The sequence below is a fragment of the Puma concolor genome, chromosome A2 (assembly GCF_028749965.1).
Source record: "Puma concolor isolate L17-30 chromosome A2, mPumCon1.1.hap2, whole genome shotgun sequence".
In the NCBI taxonomy this organism is placed as follows: Eukaryota; Metazoa; Chordata; class Mammalia; order Carnivora; family Felidae; genus Puma; species Puma concolor.
The window spans coordinates 160,501,529-160,523,251 of NC_141668.1; the positions used below are offsets into that span (position 1 = coordinate 160,501,529).

Below are 21,723 nucleotides of genomic sequence, written 5' to 3' on the forward strand. Positions count from 1 at the left end.
ACAGCAGAGAGCCCGATGCGGGTCTCGAGCCCACAAACTGTGAGGTCATGACCTGAACTGAAGTTGGACACTTAACTGACTGAGCCACCCAGGTTCCCCTGGTTTTATGTGTTTCATTTTTATCCTTCTGGCAGTGGCATGAACATGACCCAAACATGGGGTTTAGCCATAGTGAGACCACTGGGCTATTTTCCTCACAGCAGCCTCTTTCTGAACATTTTTATTCCAGATACCAGGCTGGACTAGATGAGGTCCTTGACCTGAAGGAGGGTCCATTTCAGGCAGGGGCAGTGCCTAGGGTGGGCCATTTAGCACGGGGCAGCCTCTGCCCTAGCCCGCTTGGCCCACTTCAGGGTGGGTTGTTGTGTTACAGGAAGTGATGTTCCTTCTCCATTGCCACGAGGCAGGTGGAGAGGTATCTGCTTCAGATGCAGAGTCGATGTGAAGGGCTTCTTGTCTGGAAGTTGGTTGCTCTGTGGCATTTCAGTCTTTTTCCTCTTCCTCGTAAGCTTTCCTGGATCAGCATGGTTGGATGACTAGATTGTCCAGAGGGAAGGAGAAGCAACAAATCCCCAACCTCTGTTTGCCTCTTGAACAGGTATTAGACTTGCCTCCTCTTAATTAGACTGTTCCCAAGAACTGGGATTTACCTGGAAAATCACATGGAAAAGAATCCACTTTGTTTTCCTCTTCCAGTCTCTAAATTCTAGGCCTTTAGAAAACACACATCCTACCACCTGGCAGCCATGGTCACAAAGACAGCCAGGAGTGTCTGGGCTCAGGGTTTCCTCAGTCCACAGGTGGCTTGGGCTGAGGCCCGTGAGTCCATCTGGTAGGCCCAGAGCTGCTGGCGGTACTGCCGTTTAGACTGCCTGCTCTGTTGTGAAGTGAGGAGTCATTTAGGGAGTTTGGCGCCCTTGTAGATTACCAGAGTTTTAGTGCAAGAAAAAGCGCAAATTCAAGGTGATGTGCAGTTATTTTTATAGCAAAGAAAAATGAAAATTGCACTGGGATATCCTGCATTAGATCCCAGAGGCAGGAAGCTTTTCGGGTGTATGTAAATGTGTGTTTCTGAGTGTGTGCACTCACAGCTGCATCTCTAGCACCCGGCACTTAGTGGCCCGCCACTGCCTGCATTCTGCTCCCCACCACCACCCCCCTCTGAGCCTCGCTGTGCCCAGATATGGCCAAGCCCCACAGCTGTATCTGGGCTTGGCCGTGCTTGACCGTTTGGCACTCAGGCAGCTGTTTCACTAGAGGGGTGGAGGGTGTGCTTCCCCCTCGAATCTGACACAGCCCAGAGTAGGTGACCCAGTGAACATTCTAGCAAGAGGAGACGCCTGCTCTGAAACCAGTGTGCTTTGCTGATTGATGCTGAGAATTACAGTGCGGGTGGAGGTTATGGCATGCTGGGCAGAGGAGCTGGGTCCACCTCTAGACACTGCCAGCCCTAGTGTGGAAGCCCCGAGCCCCTGCTCCCCTAGAGAGTGCTGGTTGTTGGTATTCTCTGCTCATCGCCTCAGTGTCCTCCCTCACAAGACCTTTGACCTAGGTGCGTCTCTTTCGGTTTTGGCGTCCTCTAGCCTGGCCCCACACCCTCTCCCCCATTTTCCACCTGGCCAGCAGGATGAGCACCTGGATTCGTGAGTCACAACTTTCTCTCCTTTGAGACATCCTTGCTAGGTCTCTGCAGCTTTTGGTATCATGTCCCCCTCCCCCCCCCCCGCCCCACACACACACCCTGCCCTCATCCTTAGGTTTCAGATTTCCCAGGGACTCTTCACCAGTCCTTTGCTGTTTCCACCTTAACACTTAATAGTACTTTATAACTGTTCACTCCTTGAGGGCAGGGAGCACATCGTTTCTCTTTACCATACGGGTGCAAGTCTGTCTCAGCCACGCGGGAAGGTTTTTCTGCGGTAGCTCTAGGTTCGCTGGCGCTCAAGCCCAAGTGCATTTCGCAGGGTGCCCCCTACTGGAACCGGGGCAGATGGGAGGATGACAGGTCTTGTAGCTGCTCGCGACAGGGAAGCCAGCAGCCCCAGACTGTAGGCCCCGCGGTGACTGCCCAGCCAGCCAGCCCGCCTGGCCTCCTGGCTTGTGCTCTTTGCTCTTTGGTCTTGGAGCCTTGGGAGAGCAGGGCCAGGGAGTACCCTAGGAGAGGCCTCAGGGCGAGTCCTGGCTTCCATTTCCACCACAGCCACAGCCTGTTGGGGAGGAGCAGGGATGTCCTAGTGGCAAGGGTAGAGCTGTCTGGTAGCTGGCAGGAGATGCTGGGCACGCACATAAGTGGCATGAGGAAGCTCCCACCTGGTAAAGCTCACCTCCCGGCAGCACCAGGTACTCGGCCATGGCTGCCACCCTCCTCCCTCTGTGGGGTCCTGACACCTCAGGCACACTTCTCTAACCTGCCCCCTCCTCCTTGGCAGCAGGCCTGGCTTTTTCTGGACGCTCCTGTGGGTCTGTTGGGGACCCGGGGCACTGTGGGCAATAAGGGTCTTGCTTGCTGCCACACTGGGGGCCTCTGCCCTGGTGTGAGCCCCTGTCTCCTTTAGCCAGGGTGGTGACAGTCTCTTGCTCATGCCTCCTGGGTGTCTTCTCTACCACCTGACCTGCTCCAGAATGTATTTCTGTATAAATTAGAAATTAGAAATTTCTGTATAATTGGCTATAATTTATAGTAGCAGAACCACTTATACAGTAGAATCCAGGTTGTCACTTTGCTGGGAGCAGGAACTGCCTTGGAGGAGCCTGAACTGGGTGGTCTGGAGGGGAGGGGACAACACTGCAGTTGGGGAGGACACCAGCCCTGCTGCCCAGGGGTCATCCCCTTTCCCAGCTGCCTTGGAGACAGAAAACCTGAAGCTGTGCTTCCAGGGATATCGGGAGAGGCTTCTAGGGCCAGCTGTGTCAGGTGTACCCTAGTTTGTTTGACACAGCAGCCTTGGAGCTTGACCCCACGGCCCTCCCAGGCCTCATGGCTCATGCTGCTCCGAAGCATCAGTTCACACTTGGGAAGGCCCATTCTCTTGCGTGAGATGCTACATTGACATTTTCTAGGCTTTTAAAGCAGGTCCTGCAGTCCTTCTGGGAAGCTAACTTTGTTCTTTTCACTGCTGTTCTTTGTCCTGAGTCATCACTGGGCTTACGATCATGGAGCCCTTGGGGTAGGAAGGGACCTGCCGGCTGCCTGGTGAGGCAGGGCTGTTGGGCCTAGGTGCCCAGACAAAGCTGCTGCCCCCAAGCTCTGTGACCCCATGGGGAGTTCCATCGGATCCCTGAGACTTACAGTTGGAAGGTCTCGGAATCCTGGGGTGGTGGGATCCTGTGCTTAACAGCCCTGGGCATGTGGTTGGGTCTCTGGCACCTCACAAGATTTACTCCCTCCTGTAGCCTGTCTCCAGCGCCCCCACATCCACTTCTGTTATACCTTTCCCACCTTGCTGGCCATGCCCTGGAGACCCCTCAGCCAGTGGCATGGCTCTACCCAGGTGCCCCAGAGGTGGTCTGAGGAGGGGGTGGGGGTGGACACGTGCCTGCTGCAGCAGAGGCGCAGCTGCCTTGCCGGCCTTGGTCTATGCACGAGGCACACTTACTCCAGGGCCAGGCCTTTGCATGTGCTGTTTGTTTCCTCTGCCTGGAATGCTCTCTCAAACTGAAGACCCCACCTGCTCCCTGAGGGAGTGTGAACCGGAGGCAGGCAGAGGTTCCTGTTCTGTTCATCATTGTATCTTAGTGCCCGGCCCTGGCATGCAGGAGGCGCCCTCGGGATGTGCTGAGCAAGCACTGACCTAATGAGAACCTCAAGGCACTGTTTGCGGGTCTTGCCCTCGGCCTGCCATCTATCTAGGATCTCCACACAGACGTCCTCAGTGGGCCAGCTGCCTCCTGTGACATGGGTCACATGTACTTACCTGGCCTGTGTCTCCTGGAGAATGGGTGCCAAGCCATGTCAGAAGGACGTTTCAGAGTGAAATTTGTGAGAAGTGTTGGAAGAGCTGACGAGGGTCCTCACCCAGCCCCTTGTCTTAGTGGTGGGGTGTGGGGGGGGTCACCATCAGCCTAGCCCCCTTTGGCCTTCCTGCTTACTTCCTGTTGAGTCAAGCCCGGCAGCCAAGGAGGCTTGGTGATGCTGAGCCACATCCCAGGCAGCCCCCCACCACCCATGCCTGGGCCCCCAGCAGCCCTCACAGGCACGGCTCCCCCCTCCCCCCGCCCCCCCCCCCCCCAACCAGGATGTGTTCGAGATGCGCTTTGCCAAGATGCCAGACGAGCCTGAGGAGCCTGTGGTGGCCGTGTCCTCCCCAGCGGTGCCACCCCCAACCAAAGTGGCAGCCCCACCCTCGTCCAGCGACAGCAGCAGCGATAGCTCCTCCGACAGTGACAGCTCCACCGATGACTCTGAAGAGGAACGAGCCCAGCGGCTGGCCGAGCTCCAGGAGCAGGTGAGGATGTGGGCAGCCCCATTCCCAGTCACCCAGAATGCATGGGCCGGGCAGTCTCCCCAGGGTTCTCCATGACCTGGCGAGTCCCAGCTCGGAGTTCCAGCGGGATGAGGGGTTTAAGGGTGCTGGCCTCCCGTGCAGTGGGAAATCGGTGTGTAACTTCTGGCTCCCCAGAACACCTGTTAACAGCCTACTGTTGACCAGAAGCTACCTGTAACGTAAAGAGTCGATTAATTCCTATTTTATGGGTGACACATATTATGTAGTGTATTCTTACGGCAAAGTAAGGAAACATCAAGAAAATCATAAGAACTGGAAAATATATTCATAGTACCATATCGATCGGGAAAAAAAATCCACATATAAGTGGACTTGCACAGTTCAGACCCACATTGTTCAAGAGTCAACTGCATGTATGTACACCGTGGGTGTGGAGGTAGGAAGACATGGCTGTTTTGCGGGCAGAGGCGAGGCTTCTAGATCTTTCCAGCATCTGAAAGGAGGAGCCTCAGCCAGGATGTCCATCTCTCCTGAGGCCCTACAAGCCAGCCATCAGGACCTTAGTACCCAGCCTCCCAGGGACCCTCCTCCTGGATGGCTGTGGAGCTTGGTATCTGCCAGCTTGGGCAGCTTGTCTAGCCAAGAGGACACTGGCCATCCTCGGAGTCCACGGCCTGGGTGGGTGTGGCCTGGGATTCAAAAATCTGGTGAGGCGGCAGGTCACAAGGCTGAGGGCCAGCCCCCTTCCCTGTGCTTCCCTCCTCCTCTGCACCCTGGTGCCCGGGGGTCCACCCAGAGACCAGGATGATGGGCGTGTGTACCTTGCCTGTCTGCTCCACAGCTCAAAGCCGTGCACGAGCAGCTTGCAGCCCTCTCCCAGCCCCAGCAGAACAAACCAAAGAAAAAGGAGAAAGACAAAAAAGAAAAGAAAAAAGAAAAGCACAAAAAGAAAGAAGAAGTGGAGGAGAATAAGAAGAGCAAAGCCAAGGAACTTCCTCCTAAAAAGACCAAGAAAAATAACAGCAGCAACAGCAATGCGAGGTCTGCCTCCCTGAGCTGCCCTGGGTGGGGACCCCTGCTGGCCACGGTGGGTAGGGAGGCTGCCTCGCCGCCCTTTCTCCTGGGGTGGGTCTTGGCACCCAGTGTGTTTGGGAAGGGAAGGAAGATAGGCAGCATGGAGCAGAAGGTGAGGACAGGGCATGGCTTGCGGTCTGTGTCCGTTGGGTGCTCCCAGGAAGGCGTTGCCAGCCTCCCCTGTTTCCTGTGAAGGCCCTCTGGGTGGGGGTGTGGAAGCCCTCCCCTAAGCCCCCGATGGAGGAATGGGTGCCTCACGTTGACAATGGTGTCTGCATCATCCCTTCGTAGCAAGAAGGAGCCTGCGCCCATGAAGAACAAGCCCCCTCCTGCGTACGAGTCGGAGGAGGAGGACAAGTGCAAGCCCATGTCGTACGAGGAGAAGCGGCAGCTCAGCCTAGACATCAACAAGCTCCCTGGTGAGAAACTGGGCCGCGTGGTGCACATCATCCAGTCGCGGGAGCCCTCCCTCAAGAACTCCAACCCCGATGAGATTGAGATCGACTTTGAGACTCTGAAGCCGTCCACCCTTCGAGAACTGGAGCGCTACGTAACCTCCTGTTTGCGGAAGAAAAGGAAACCTCAAGGTGCCCTTGGGCCCCTGGGGCAGGGTGTGCTCTGAGTCCTGGCCAGCCCTGGCCGACAGGGAGGAGGCTGGGCAAGTGGGCATCCTCCATTAACTTTGCCTTCCAGACATGGCCCTCTCCCTCTGTAGGCTGTTTTTCCAGTTACAAAAGCTGTGTCCCCGACACAGAAACCTCTGGAGGGCTGTGACATCACACTTGACCCTGGGCTGGTGGTGCCATTCTCCACCTCCTGGCCGGTACCCATCTAAGGCCTGCCTGCACCTCAGTGTCCTCAGCCTTGCTCTGAGCAGCAGCTTCTGTTGCCCTTACCACTGGGTCTTCCCCAAAAGCCAGCCACCCCCGCCCTGCTGCCACCTCTTTAGAACAGAGGGTGAGGGCCAGGTGCAGTGGCCAGGAGGAAAGATGTTAGGTCCGCACTGCCTGCTTTGCTTCTCTGATTCGACACGGGCCCCTCCGCAACAGTCTGCCAGGCAGCACTTGCCTGTTACAAATGTCTCATCTTAACTCACAGCTTTTGTCTGGAGACCAGTAGGACTTAATATCCACATCAGAGTGTTGTATGCAGCTTTTGTCCCAGTCCACGTTGACTCCTGGGGCGCTCGGGCTCCTCCCTAGGGTGCTGCACAGTGACACTGTGCCCTCGGTCTACTCACCGAGGTGCTGGGAGACTCCCGGGGCTCTTTCACGTCTTGCTTTGTCCCTGCCATCATGTCTTGGGGTCCCCTGCACCCACTGTCTGAAAAGTAGCTGAGGGAGCCTGAGCTCAGCGGTCCCTCATGTCAGGGAATTACTTCCTACCTTGTCTCTTAACTGTCTGGTGAACCCAGCATAGGGTATTGAGAGATTGGAGGGGCTTTGAAATTCTAGTATTAAGCCAAGCTTTTGGCTGGCATGCGGTAGGACTGGTCAGGGCCTCGTAGAAGCAGCCCACTGGCCCTTCTTGCGGGCAGTTGGGCTATTCCTGTGGCCAGCAGTAGCCCCCTAGGTCGGGGCCCCGCCTGACTGTGTCCCTGTTGCTTTATTACAGCCGAGAAAGTTGATGTGATTGCTGGCTCCTCTAAGATGAAGGGCTTCTCGTCCTCGGAGTCGGAGAGCACCAGCGAGTCCAGCTCTTCTGACAGTGAAGACTCCGAAACAGGTTAGATGTCTTACTGAGCTTCTTGTCGCGTTCTTCCCTGTGTTTGGCTCAGTCACATGTCCAGGCTACCTGAGACCAGAGACAGCTGTCATAATAAGAACGGTAACCCTCTCGCTAGGACACTGGGGAGCTCGGGGGGCCTGGTGAGGACTTTGGGTGTTGGGGCCCAGGTGGTGGCATCAGTGTTAGTGTGACCCCGCCCAGCCCTACAGTTTCTTCCTGTGTCACAGTCGCATGCAGCACGGCTGTTCAGGTGATGTGCTCCCGCGGCACGTGTGTAGCGGCCTGCTCTCGACGCTGCTGTCACCAGGCTCGGGGCTCTGCCATTCGCCCCAGAGTGCTCACAGCTGCATTGGCTGCTCCTAACGCAGTGTGCACACACGTGGGCCTGCACGTGTGCCCCATGGTGGTGTCCTGGCTGACCCTACCGCCCACCTGAGCAGCAGCTTCAGTGTGGGAAGTGGGAGTGAGAAAGGGCAGGGGGAGACGCTGAGAGCTGCAGGGTGGTAGGAGAGAAGCTTTTCCTGCAGAGGGGTGCTTTCCTGATTATTCGCGGGGAGCATGGGGAGAAGGGCAGATGCTCCCTCACACTGGCCCGGAGGAGACGCTAGAAAGGAAGCCTGGCAACCAGCCTGTTCTGTGAGCTGGAGCTGGTGGGGGTGGCCGTGCGAGTCTGGGGGGGCGGGCTGGCCCCTGGGCAGGTCTAGTGCCATCAGCCGAGCAGCCTCTCCAGGCAGGCTGTGGTATGTGCATCCTCAGTGGGAAGTGTATTTCTGGGTGTTTTCTTTCATAGACCTGTTTCGTCTCTGGCATGTTATTCTGACTTAAAACTAATAGTAAGCCCCACGTAGTCAGTTTATGAAGATAATGTGATCTGATCGGGCCAAGGAAGTTTGAGGCCCCTTACACTTAGAGTAGCTTTGTGACCCCTCTCCCGAGGCGTGTGCACACCCCGGTCCTCTTGTCAGCTCAGCCTGCCTTTTTCTGGGGAAGCTGAGGACAGGAGGGCTTCTGGGCCTTCTCACTCTATCTCTCTGCTTTGACAGGAAAGGGTACCAGGCTTCCCAGGTAGGTGGGAGGCTTGCCTTGAGGTGGGCTAAGAGCTTCTCCAAGACTCCAGATTCTGTCTCCAGTGGGCCCAAATGAGAGTCATTAAGTCATTAAGCTATGTTCCATATTTCCTGAGCTCCGCTATATGCAGAGACTGCTGTGGGCAGTTTGCTGCCCTTCTGTCTTCATCCTTTGTCCTTTTCTTCTAACCAGCACCTCCCCCCCCACCCCCCACCCCCGTTGCTTTTTTATCTGTCAACCAGCAGGGGGCGCCACACCCCCATACCCGCCCAGGAAGGGCTGGCAGGAAGCCAGCGCCAACTGCCCTCTGCAGGATGAATGACTGTATTCTTGGGCCCAATTAGCATTCCTGGTGGCCCCTGACTTCTCACCTTCTTCTGTGCCAGCCATGCTGCAGGTTTGCCTTTGCTCTGGGGTTTTGCACCTCCTGCAGTTTCTAGCACGCTGCTCCTGCTAGGGGTGTCACAACCTTTTCTCCTAAGTATATGAGTGACCAAAAGAAAACCCCAAAGCTTGGAATTGGCAGGGGACCCAATTGTTAAAACGGCGCAGTTTGGCCAAGGGCAAACTGCTTTGGCCCCGACGTAGATCGTGGTACCCAACCGGCAAGTCCTCATTGCGAATCTGTGACCGCGGCCTTTGTCCCTGATCCCCAAGCTCTTTGGGGTGTGTTTGCCTTAGGTGGGAAATCCTCCTGGGCTCCTGAGTGCCTTGCACACGCCTCCTACCATCTGACGTGGGGCAGCTGTGACGGAATCTCCAACAGCTCTCGACTGCTGAGAATACTTTTTCCCTTTTTGTGCCCCCCCCTTTTAAAGAGATGGAAAGATTGTGCAACAAGTAATCTGAGAGTCCTGGGAACAGCTGTCCTGGCGGGAAGGAGGGTGAGATTTACAGTCTCTGAGCCGACGGCCTGCAGGCTCCCAGGCTCCAGCAGTCCGGCCCAGTGGCTTGCCCTGCTGCTTCCGGCCCATCCCTCTTTCCAGGCACCCTCCCCACCTTGAGTTTTGGGAGGCTCCCATTTGTCTTCAAGGCTCTGGCTTTTCCTTTGCCATCTGTGTGCACCGGAGAGCTCTATTGTGGGTCAGCTGGATGCTTCTCTCAAGAGAACCACCGTGTGGGTTTGTGCCCTAGGGCTCAGACACTCGGCCCGAAAATGGGAGGGAAGCTTGCGCCCCTGCATCATTGAATGCAGCTACCCGCCACCCCATACCGCATAGGAAACTGCACTTGCTTCCAGGGCAGCTGCTCAAGCTGGGTCCCTGGAGCTAGGCAGCCCCAATTTCTGTGGCCAGTTAGTGGTTCTGCCTTGGGAAGATAGGACAGGGTGGGGGTTATTGAAGGTATTTCTTTTGGTCTTTTGGGGTTTGTTTTTGCCCTCCTTGTTCTTGTGTTTCCATTTGGACTGGAGCCGAAATTCCTGAAAGGGCCTATTTTTGTCACTTGTACTAAGGGTCGTTTCTGCCGACAGGGCCCTGAGACATGAATCACCAAAAGAAACCAAACAGAGGCACTAAATTGGAGCTTGGTGGGGGGGTTGGGGGGGGTTGGTGCATAGATCCCTTCTCTGGCCGCTCTCCATAGATAAGGATGCTGTGGACTGCTTAAGGCATGGGGCTGGTCCTTGGGGCCAAGCAGCAGTTCAGGGAGGCGGTGCACCCACAGATGGAGTTGGGGGGGCAGGGGTTGGGCTTTCCTAGCTCGGTCCCAGGCCACCATGTGTTCCTCCCCACCGCCCAGAAGCACGCTGTTGGCCAGTCCCACCACATCCTCTGAACCCAGCTATTACTTGGATTATGGTCTTTCATTGAGCTTCAGTTCTGGATAAAGTTCGAATCTGCTTCAGGGTTCAGTATTGGTACAGGGCAGGGGATGCAAATGCCACTTTCCCACTTGCTCCTAAGGCATCTGTAGACCTCGGCTGGGCAGGCCAGAGGTGAGTGCCTGGTTCCCCCTTTTCCGCAGCCATCCCAGATGGGCTTTGGGCAGAGCTGTGTGGCCTGTCGGTCACCAGTGCTGGGATCATGTCTGCCTGGCTCACGGGGCCAGAGGGAATGTCCTAGGACTCTTTGTCCAGCTTTCCACCCCGTCATGTCGCTGATGACAGCCTCTTTCCACGTGCCATCCACAGGTCTTTCTGGGTAGGGTGGGTACACAGCTCCTGTCCCTCTTAGGACTGCACCCTTGTACCCCAGCTACCTGGCTGGGATGGCTTCAGGGAGGTGTGGGGTAGTTCTCTTGGATTTGTGCCTGGTCTTCTAGTTGCAGTGGGAGCACACGCCAGCTATTTTAGTCTCCTTGTTTCCTTTTCCCAGGATTTGAGCTTGTGGGTGTTTCTTAATAGCTCCGGGGAAAAAAGGAATGCTTGATGTTTTGGAAAGATTTGAGCCGGAAAGTGCAGACAGAGGCCACAGGGCGTTCTTCCCAGACAACCAGCCTCAGCTTCCGACCCCTGGGGTCTTTGAGGGACTGGGTCCCAGGCCCATCTTGGGGCCTGCTGCTGCCTGCTCCAAGGGTGTAATACTTGCTCTTGGGAAGAGGGAGAGGCCCCTGGTAGGGGCATAGGGAGGTAGGAAGGGACCTGGAGGGCAGGACTGTAGCTGGTCTGCCTGTGCTGTCAGGTGACCCCTCTCATACACTCACATGCAGAGGTCGCAGCTGGAGGGACTCTGGGGCTTCGTGGGCGAGGGTGAGCCTTGTGGAATGTGCCCTGAATGACAGTCCGGCCAGTGGGTGGGTTTTTCCCACGCGCGCACGCACACACACACGCACACACACTTGAAGACCATGGGACTGCAGTGTTGGTTGCATCCGTGACTCTGGCAGAGGCATCTCCTCTGCTGTGTGGGTGGGAACATGCCCCACGCCCTTCTCCCATCAAGGGGAAACACTCGAGACCGCTTTCCTCCTCAGCATGTCTTCTGATTTCACCCCACCTTCACGGTGTATAGAATTGTTTGGTCTTTTTGTAATTTGTTTTTTGTTGATGTTTCTTGGTGTTTGTAGGAATGCAGAAAGGAGGGTGTTTGCTGGAGGTCCTGCACTGCAGAGCCCCTCTCTTGGGGGTTTTCTTACCTGTGCCCCGGCCCTGAGGAAGGGCTGGCATCACCTTCCTGAGAAAGACAGTGTGCAGTAAAGCAGATACGGAGGGGAGACAAGCTTAGGGTCGGGGGGGGGGGGGTGGGTGCCTGATGGACGTGTGGGCACACCTGGCTGGTCTTCAGGGGTGATGGCAAGGACGACAGGCCAGGGCATCTCTCACATTCAAAGACCAGTAAAGGAAATGCTGGTCCATGCTCAGGGTGCACATGAACTTGTTCCTGGAAGCAGTTACTCTGTGTGGAAGCATGAGCAGGCTCTGGGTGGTTTTGGAGACATCCACACGTGCCGGATCTGTGGCCCTTGTAAAGGGAAGGTGGGTCTGTCCCCGCCCGCGGCTGGCCAGGCAGGGGGCAGGGCTCCCAGGCTCCGGCGCCGTTCTCTCGTGCCCTGTCCGTGGGCAGGGCACAGGAGGCTGGCTCGGTCTGTGGTTCTTCTGTTCTTGTGACTTGAACGGTACATTCCACACCATTTCTCTCACACTGGTTTCTCTCTCCCTCTATGTAGGTCCTGCCTAATCATTGGACACGGACTCTTAATAAAACGGTCTTCAGTTCCAGATTCCTTCCCAGCAAGCTATAGCTTAAGTCCATTTTCTTCTGTGAAAGGGACAGGACTCCATCAAGTTATGGAATTCCTCAGAGCCCTGGGCCTGTCCCCTGGGGTGGATTTAGTCATGTCCAGCAGCACACGCCTAATCCCGCCTCCGGGAAGGCTGCCTGCTCGGCTGGCCACCCGGGCCTCCTGTGTAAAGACTGCTTGGCTGTCCTGCCCAGCCTCCCTGGTCGTCTGGGGTCTACTGGGTGGGTGGCATCTCCCAGAGGGTGATGACAATCCCCCCGCACACACATACGTGTGGTGCTGCTCCGTGTGCAAGGCCCCGTCACGAGTATGTTTTCTCTCTTCATCCCTCCCTCTTTTTCTGGATCCTAACTGCTTTCCTCCTGGATCTTAAAATGATGTTAGCCCAGGGACGATCTCATTCAGCCTAAAGAAGAACACTCTAATCAATCTAGTGCTTTCCCCAGTGAGGAACAGGGGCTTTAGGGGCAAGCCTGGCTGGGCTCAAAAGCTCACGGGGTTGTCCCTCAGCATGCCCTCTTTCTGGTGGCTTGTGAGGCTCCAGCCAGAGGCTGTCACCAGCCACAGGCTACTCCCGGCCCCTGGAGTCTTCCTTCTGTTTTCATTGTTCCCATTGTTGCCTGTTGGGCATTTTCCCAACTTTTTGGCCTCTATGCCCGAAGTCACAGAGGGGAAAGTACCTCTTGGGCTGCCTCCCTGTCCCTCCCAAGTAATTAGAAGCAGGCTACAGGGGGAAGGGGTGCTTTTAGGAAGGCCACTAGTGAGGGGCACTCGAGGAAGAGTGGCCATGCAACCAGGTGACCTGTCCCAAGTGGGGTGGGACACTGGGCTGGTGGGCGAGAAAAGGCTCTCAAACCCAGAACACTGGACCAGTCCATACTGAGGCCATCAGAGCCCTCGGGGTCTGCTCTGTGCACATCTCTGAAGGGGTGTCGCCAGTGCAAGCACCCTCTCAGTCTTCAGTCCCCTAGAATAATGACAGCCTCTGGGGGTGGGGCAGGCCAGGGTGGCCACATCATCCAAGCCCTGTGAGAGGCACTGAATAGGATTTTTTGCTCTAAAAATAAATATCAGCCCTTTTTTGGTCATGAATCCAGCATTTCAGCAGAAAACTGCCTGATGAAAAGTCCCTTAAGGAACAGCATCTGTGTTTCAGGGAGTTTTGTTTTGTTTTTGTTTTTCTTTGTTGTTGTTTTGGGGGGGGGGGTTGGTTTTTTGGGGTTTTTTGTTTTGTTTTTTCCCCCCCCCCTCTTCCTTTTTAAAGTGTAGTTTGTGTGTACTTCTTCGAGGCTTATAACAGTCTCCTGGCACCTTGGAGCCTGCCTTCTAGAGCTGGAAGCAAGTTTGAGGAGGTATAGTTCCGTCAGCAGCTGGTGGATGCTGGCCACCTCCTGTGCGGAAACCCTGGGACACTTCCTCGGGCCTTGGGTTCTAGATCCAGCCTCTCCAGGGCCCTGCAGTGATGCTTGCGAGTTCCTAGGCTGCTCTCTGATCCTCTGGCCAGTCTTCTTCCAGTCAAACTCATTTGCCAAACAGACTATTTTGAGTTGCCCTTTGGCCTGTGCCTGATGTGTTCCCAGTGCAGCTCGGCCTGGCTGGAGCCAGGGGGCTTCATGCCCAGAGATTCCCACAGGACAGTTGGGAAGCTGCTGGCATTGTCTTTCTGGGAAGATTCTGCTGTCTTGGAACAAATGGCAGCCTGGATTCCCACAGTGTCGGCCTGTGTTGCCGCCCCACCCCTTCCCACACTCGTGCATACCAGCTATAGCCACAGGCCAGCTCGCCTGCAGGGTCTCTGCACCCTTGCTGTCCAGGGATCCTGGCCTCCTTGCCCATCGGGCTTTTATCTGTCAGGGAACTCGATCTTTAGACTCGAGCCGTTACCTGTGCCCAGTGCCCCAGGAATAGGGCAGAGAGAGCAGTGCCCACTCACTCTTCATTGGCAGCCTCCTGTGTGTGAGCAGGGGGACATGCCAGCTGGGCCTTGACACACCAGCCAGCCTGCGGGGCCTGAGGAGTTGCTGTAGGAGGGGCGGGTGGCCTGGGCCTCTGCTAGCGCCAAGGCTTCCCCGTCCGTTGCGTTGAGGGGCTCTGTGCCTCTGCCCTGCCCTTACCCTCAATCCTGTCTCCTTCCCTTGAGGGGGGGGGGGGTTGGGGGAGGAATCAGTGTTTTAATCAGATTTTACAAAAACGTTTTAATTCTTTGTACAATTACCATCCTATGTAAAGATGAAATTTGTGTTGAGTTCAAGATTTTCATGGAATAAAGATCACACAGTACTCGAGGCCATCTTCATGTAACCCTTTCTAGAGAGTTTTGTGTGGGTGTCTCGGGGCTGGTGTGTCGTGAAGCTGTGCACTTCCTGTCTTGTCTTCCTACCAGTAACTCCAGCAGGAGGCTCGGACCACATGAGCTGTACGCAGCTGTCCCAAACAGGCTCCAGCACCCTTCGGTCCCCACCACCGGCCCCTTTTGTGACCTCTGGTCCTGGAGGTCTGCTGCGTACCTCCCACTGGTTTTCCCACTCTAGGCCCGTCCCCCTCCGCACCGGCACTTCCCCACAGAGACCTGGGACACTTGCCAAGGCAGCCAAGACCCACTCTCTGGAACCCCTGGGACCCCACAGCATTTTGTCCCCATGAGTGCTCACGTGGGCCTCTCTGCTCATGGCGTGCGAGGAGATAGCGAGGGCACACAGAGCTACCACCGTCCCTCCTTTATGGTAGAAAAAAAAAGGGGGGGATTCCCCTGAGGCCATGAGATGACAGGCCACCCCAGCCCTCTCCCTGCAACACCGTGTCTTCTCCTGGTCAGTCTTTCCCCACTGAGCCTGAGCCCTTTCTTACCCTAGGTTCCAGTCCCCCAGACTCCCAAAGGCCTGCCCATGTGTGAGTGGCTGCTCCAGCCTCCCTCGAGTTTCAGTGTCTGTTCCTGGGATCTGCTGCGAGAGGTGCCCGTCCTGGAGGGACGCCCCCGCCCCCAGCCCCTTCCTGCTCCCTTCGGCTCAGAGGCCTGTGCACACCATGCTCTGCCCAGTGCATGGAGGCCCCCTTTGGTCCTGGGCCTCCCACCTTTCTAATTCAGTGTCCCTCCTTCACCCTGCAGCTGCCAGCCCCATGGCCCTAATCCCGCAAGTCACCCAAACTGTCCCCTTTGTATGTCCCACCCACAAGAGTGTTCCTCTCACCCGGTTTCCTGCCATGACCCAAAGAGCCCTGAACCCTCTCCTGGCATCTCCAGTGTCCGGGTTTGAGGCTGGGCTTCTGGTTCCCGTGTTCCAGGTGTCCCCGGTTGCGGCCATTTGTATGAGGACGTGTGTCCATAGCAGCTGAGGTCTTTGTCACTGTCTTGTCTCTTGCATGGAATGGTGAGCTCTTGCAGGGCATGAGGTCCCTTCTCCTCCGTTTTGGTAGCGTGCTGTGCCCTGTGGCTGCGCACCTCACAGAAGCTTAGCACGGCCCTCCGTGAAGCAGCTACCAGCAGAGGTGGCCCGCCTTGGGCAAAGCATGTGTCCTCCGACACCAGCAAGAGCCGGCACCCTGGCAAGGAGCTCAGGGGAAGCCAGGCAAAGCCAAGAGGTGTCTCTTGGTGACAGGAACTTGAAAGGCACCGTGGGTCCCGTCTCCTACCTCGTTGTTGACTTCATCATTTCCTAGGCCAAGAGTGCCGACTGGGCCTCCTCTCCCTCTCTGGGGTTCGCACACCAGCGATTCTTGGCAGGGGACAAACAGGTGGCAGAAGATCCTTAGCATATATCTGTGGGTTGGGTGTGTGTGTTGGCGGTTGCCCATTCCTTGCAGGGACAGGCCCATCCTGGACAAGGCCATACCATGGCAGCAACAAGCCGCCGGCCCCTGAGGAACCAGGGCACGCACTGCCTTCTCCCTGCAGCACGTTGGCTGTGTCCCATCACGGGGACTTGTGTGAGGCTGGTCTTTCACGAAGAAGGGGATGCTGGTTGGTGGCCACCTTTGCTGGCCACGGTAGCGAGCACCTTCTCCGTTTCCTCCGGGTCATTCCTGAGACGCTGGCCTGCCTTCCCTCCCTCTCTCCATCAGTCCCTCCCCTAAAGTGCTCACTCTGCAGCCAGGCCTTGGCCCATGCCGACACCACCACTCTCACCACAGTTGTGCAGCTCTGCTTCCCCTGGGAGGATGGGAAGGAGTCAGCTTAGAGGGCAGTACAGTTGGAGGCAGCCATGTCGTTACTTTGCAGCTGCGTGACACAGGGCAGGTCCCTTAATTTCTCTGAGCCTCACTTGGCTGATCCATCAAATGGATGTGATCATTTTGAGTGGCACAATTGTTCCCAAGGCAGAGCGGGCTGGGGTACAGACACTTCAGTCACCATAGTGGCGTCTGACCCAGCAAGTGGGGGAGACACTGGGCAAGGAGGTCTCTGTAGCTCATCTCCCAGCGTACCCGGGCATCATCGTTTAGTGGAACTCGTGGGCAGGGAGGCTTTTCAGACGTGGTCCCTGCTAGGAGAAGTAGCAGGCAAATGGGTAGGTGATGCCCCATACGTCTCTCTCTCTCCCATGACCGACTCCCGTCCCTGACGGAACCCAGCTACCCTCCCTGTCACCGTCACCGGCCCTTCTGAACTTACCCTCTGTTTTCTCCTGGCTCTGCCTCCGAGGCCGGCTCACAGTTCTCTCCCCCAGCACCTCACCACCTTCTCTTTCCCTCTGCAGAGATGGCTCCGAAGTCAAAAAAGAAGGGGCACCCCGGGAGGGAGCAGAAGAAGGTACGTGGTCTCAGGGGTGTCCTCCAGCAGGTGAGCAGCTGGCCACCTGCCCTCATGGGCCCCGAGGGTACACAGGCGTGTCCCGCCTGCCTGACGTCAGCCTGTCTGTCCGCAGCACCATCACCACCACCATCAGCAGATGCAGCAGACCCCGGCCCCCGTGCCCCAGCAGCCCCCGCCGCCTCCCCAGCAGCCCCCGCCGCCTCCACCTCCGCAGCAGCAACAGCCCCCACCCCCGCCGCCCCCGCCTTCCATGCCGCCACAGGCAGCCACCACGATGAAGTCCTCGCCTCCGCCCTTCATCGCCGCCCAGGTGCCCGTCCTGGAGCCCCAGCTCCCAGGCAGCGTCTTCGACCCCATCGGCCACTTCACCCAGCCCATCCTGCACCTGCCGCAGCCCGAGCTGCCCCCTCACCTGCCCCAGCCGCCCGAGCACAGCACTCCACCTCATCTCAACCAGCACTCGGTGGTCTCTCCTCCAGGTGAGCTGCGGCCACGCCTGCCGAGGTGCAGGGAGGCCCCCTTCCCGTCCTGCACTTTCACTGACTAGGCACTCTGGGTGACCTGTGGAACCCCCTCGACTGTAGTTGTGTTGCTTCCAAAGGGAGGCCAGTTGATTTTCCGAGCCATTAAGGAAATGACGGGAGACTGAGACGCACGCCATGGGACGGGCCCTGCGTAGAGTTAGTTCTTTAGTTCTTTGATATGGAAGACACTGATGTGTTCCTTCCGTGGGGTGGGTGTCGCGCGAGATAGAAAAAAGATATACGCTGCCGCACGCTGCCTCCAACTTGGGGATGGAGGTGCTGGGGGATGCATGCGCATTTGGGCCAGAGACAAAGTAGCTGGGGGGGGGGAGCATTGGGGAAGGCCTGCTCTGAGACCCACAGGGCAAGGAGGGAGGTCGGGGGTGCAGAGCACAAGGCAGAGTGGCACTGGCGAGGGGACCGATCCCATAGACCTCTCTGGAAACTGTTCTTATTCCTGAATTTGTGGGAGGCCAGGGAGGGTGGGGCAGCCAGTGGCGGGAGACCCGTAGGAGGTCAGGATGGAGTGGGAAGGCTGGGCCTTGGGGTGCAGAAGCCGTGAGCCTCACTGCCACGCCCTTGTCTTTCCAGCTTTGCACAACGCGCTGCCCCAGCAGCCGTCGCGGCCCAGCAACCGAGCCGCCGCCCTGCCCCCCAAGCCCGCCCGGCCCCCGGCCGTGTCACCTGCCCTGGCTCAGCCACCCCTTCTCCCACAGCCCCCCATGGCTCAGCCCCCCCAAGTGCTATTGCAGGAGGACGAAGAGCCACCCGCCCCACCCCTCACCTCCATGCAGATGCAGCTCTACCTGCAGCAGCTGCAGAAGGTGCAGCCCCCCACACCACTACTCCCTTCCGTGAAGGTGCAGTCCCAGCCCCCGCCCCCCCTGCCGCCCCCACCCCACCCTGCCGTGCAGCAGCAGCTGCAGCAGCAGCCACCACCACCGCCTCCCCAGCCGCAGCCACCACCCCAGCAGCAGCACCAGCCCCCGCCACGGCCTGTGCACATGCAGCCCATGCAGTTCCCCACCCACATCCAGCAGCCCCCACCACCCCCGGGCCAGCAGCCTGCACACCCACCCCCTGGCCAGCAGCCGCCGCCGCCACAGCCTGCCAAGCCTCAACAGGTCATCCAGCACCACCCTTCACCCCGGCACCACAAGTCAGACCCCTATTCAACAGGTAAGTTGGCCCTTGCCCCCCCGCCCCGCCCCGGGCTCTGGAAAAACTGGTGTTGGGCCCGGAATCTTGTCTTTAAGAAGCCCAGTGGGTCAGCTCAAGCTCCAGGCTGAGGTGGGCCCAGAGCTGAGCCTTGAAGGCTCTGGGTTGGTTGGAGAGGTGGCCGAGAGGGGGCGTTGGGGCTTCATGTAGCATTGTTATCTGGGGTCTGTCTTGACTTGCCACCTGAGATGACTGAGAACGGGGTCCCCGCTGGCCCTTGTCTGGGAAGTCGCAGTCACGAGCATTACAGTACGTTGTGTTCCTGCTAGGTGGGGAAGCCAGGAGCCCAGGGAGGCATCTTGTCCATTTCTGAGAGTCAGGACAGGCTTCCTGAAGGAGATTTCAAAGAATGAGCCAGAGCTAATTTAAAGAGGGTAGGAAGTGAGGTCCAGACAGAGTTAGGGGCAGGCCAGGGTAGCTGGGGCTGTTTGGGAACCTGTAGAACTAGGTGCCCTGCTCTCAGCGTTGTAAAGCTCACCTAGTAGATGAGGACCATGTGGGAGAGAATTGGGTTTAAGCTGAGTGGTGGCTTGGGGCACACCCAGGAGCCATCTTCCATTTCCTGCTCCCTTTCTCCAGCCTGGTCCAGGCTGCCCTTTCCCACAGCAGTGGTCAGGCTGCACCCTCTCGCCTTTCCTGGCCCGTTTTTTAAGTGTCTGTGACCATACCGTGCCAGGCAGTTTCAGCGAGGGGGATTGTTCCAGACAGTGCCTCCTGGTGTGCCGATGCGTGAGGATCAAGGTTGAAGTTCTTGGACTTGGCAGGGCGGGCGGACCACGTAGCCTGGCTGGGGAGTGCAGGTGCCGCCTGCAAATTGAACAACAAGGCTGTTGATCTCGGGCCGTGACTGCTCCTAAACCTAGCAAAAGCTGCCAGGTGCCAAGTGGATCATCGCATGCCCTGAGCCAAGAACAGCTGTCTGTCCTCCCTGGGAAAGGCTGCTGCTGGTCCCAGCAGCTGTGCTGCTTGCCTGTTTTCACCCTTGAGGAAGGCCAGGCTTCCCTGTGGGGGGCGGTGGGGGAAAGGGGTAAGCCTCCTCTGGCCACCTACGCCGTGAGTCCCCAGGCCCACCTCCCTTGCTCTCCTGCGGCCTGGGATAGGTCACAGGGAGCAGTGTGGGTTGGAACGCAGCCGGGGACTTGAGGCCAAAGGCCAAGTGGTTGGAGTCTCAAGGGGGTTTCACAGGCATCTGTGGGCATGTGGCCAGCTTATAGGCACTACCCCCGAGCCATTGGGCCTCCCCTCTAATGACTGGTAGATTAAACAGGTGCTGCTGAGGGAGCCACCCGGACAAGAGACTGTCGCAGTCCTGTCCTATGCCTGCAGATCCCTAGGCCTGGACTGGGGCCACTGACACCAAGTCTGGCAAAACCTGCCACCCGGGGCCAGGGGCCCAGGGGTCAGGGGCAGGCTGGTCCTTGGCACCATGTTGTCTCTGAGCAGCCGTTCTACCTCTCTGAGGTTAGGAGCAAGTTCTGGCTCTAGAGGGATGGGGGCGAGGAAGGTCCACCATACTTGGGGCATTGTGGTCTGTGCCAGGCCCAGGAGACTGGTGGAAGGCCAAGGGTGTCTGTATCTATGCTGGCAGATGGCGGCTGGAATCCAGCCTGGAGAAGGTCAGCGGAAGGGCCTGCGTGCGGAACTTGGGTTAGGTTGTTCAGTGTGAGGCACAAGGCAGGACCGGGAGCACGGAAGGGCACTGCAGAGAGGTGGCTTTGTGTTAATGGGCAAGTATGGCTTGTCCCATGCTGGGGCCAGCCAAGACATGTCAAGGATCCAAGCAGGAGGGTGTTTCCATGCTGGAGTAGGTAGAGAGTTGAAGGCGGGACTTGGTGACTGTGACCTAAGGTGGTTTTCCCACCAGTGAAACTGGGGAGTCAGGCTTAAGTGCTTTGATGGGGCTTTCAAGACTCCTGCCCTGTGCCAGGTACTTGAACCTCATGGCTGCCTGGATCTCCACCGACCCTCCCCTGTGCTCCCACCCCACCGTTGGTTTGAGGAAGGTGGGTGGCTGGGTGGGCTGGCTCAATTCCCGTAAGAGCCACAAGGTGAGGACTGTTCTGCCGGGTCTGCTGTGGTGGGCCAGTTCCAGGAGTCCCCCTTGTGTGGGGCTTGCAAGCTAAGTTGTGTGGGGAGGGAGGGTCCTGGGCATCTGGCCCTAGGCCCAAAACATTTGTCCATGCAGGCAGGTTAAGCCATGCGTGGACAGCTGGGAGCCCAGGATGTGTATTCTGTGAGGTTATTGAGGTCCCTTATATTTAACCCAGCCTGTGCCATAGAGGCATCTGGAAAGCTTTTAAAAAGCACTCGGGCCCAGACTTTACCTGCGACCAAATACATCAGAATCCACTTTTGAAAGATTCTTGATGATTCTGACACCAGGACTGAGCTCGTGGCTCCACAAAGCGCTGCTATACGCGCAGCGAACTAGGGGCCTGACCTGCTCAGGGCTCAGCCACTGTGGGTCTCGGCCGGGCCCAGGCCAGTGGCTTCCATACAAGTTGATGTGCTCCTTGTCACCTCTCCTAGGTCACCTTCGCGAAGCCCCCTCCCCGCTTATGATACATTCCCCCCAGATGCCACCGTTCCAGAGCCTGACCCACCAGTCGCCACCCCAGCAAAATGTCCAGCCTAAGAAGCAGGTAAAGGGCAGGGCTGGGCCACAGCCCCCAGGGCCAGGTGTGGGCCGGTGCCAGAGGCACCCACCTGCCTCACCGGCCACCGTGCCTGTGCCGTCCCAGGAGCTGCGCGCGGCCTCTGTGGTCCAGCCCCAGCCCCTGGTGGTGGTTAAGGAGGAGAAGATCCACTCACCCATCATCCGCAGCGAGCCTTTCAGCCCCTCGCTGCGGCCAGAGCCCCCTAAGCACCCGGAGAGCATCAAGGCGCCCGTTCACCTGCCCCAACGTGAGTGCCCTCTCTGCCCCCGGCCTGCACTGGACGAGAGCTTTCTGTGGGCTTATTGACTGTGCCCTGCTGGGCTTGGGGGCAGGGGGGAATGGGCCCCAGCCGAGGCCCACAAGCTGTTTGTGTTCCAGGGCCTGAGATGAAGCCTGTGGACGTCGGGAGGCCTGTGATCCGGCCCCCTGAGCAGAATGCACCCCCACCAGGGGCCCCCGACAAGGACAAACAGAAACAGGAGCCGAAGACACCAGTTGCACCCAAAAAGGTAGGAGCAGTGAGTCCACGAGTGTCCCCCACTCCAGGGAGGCACCTTGGTGGGTGTGCCCGCAGGCTC

General features: G+C 57.7%; 1 protein-coding gene and 1 long non-coding RNA gene across 6 annotated transcripts in view; both read left to right on the top strand.

Annotated features, from left to right (window-relative positions):
• The window catches only part of BRD4 (bromodomain containing 4), an 86,813-nt gene that overhangs the window by 62,528 nt on the left and 2,562 nt on the right, over window positions 1-21,723 (top strand). For 3 of the 5 annotated variants that reach the window (XM_086698812.1, XM_086698814.1, XM_086698813.1), the window contains exons 8-16: window positions 4,236-4,445; window positions 5,287-5,486; window positions 5,811-6,106; window positions 7,134-7,244; window positions 16,691-16,743; window positions 16,859-17,225; window positions 17,862-18,449; window positions 21,018-21,392; window positions 21,524-21,654. In XM_086698812.1, coding sequence (XP_086554938.1) covers window positions 4,236-4,445; window positions 5,287-5,486; window positions 5,811-6,106; window positions 7,134-7,244; window positions 16,691-16,743; window positions 16,859-17,225; window positions 17,862-18,449; window positions 21,018-21,392; window positions 21,524-21,654 — 2,331 coding nt within the window. Of the gene's footprint in view, window positions 1-4,235; window positions 4,446-5,286; window positions 5,487-5,810; window positions 6,107-7,133; window positions 7,245-16,690; window positions 16,774-16,858; window positions 17,226-17,861; window positions 18,450-21,017; window positions 21,393-21,523; window positions 21,655-21,723 lie in introns of all 5 variants that reach the window. The other 2 variants (XM_086698815.1, XM_086698816.1) reach the window with 2 other exon arrangements.
• LOC147583695 (uncharacterized) lies at window positions 7,251-14,355 on the top strand. The gene is made up of 2 exons (XR_015248489.1): window positions 7,251-8,712; window positions 11,922-14,355. It is a non-coding gene; the product is annotated as an uncharacterized LOC147583695 (long non-coding RNA).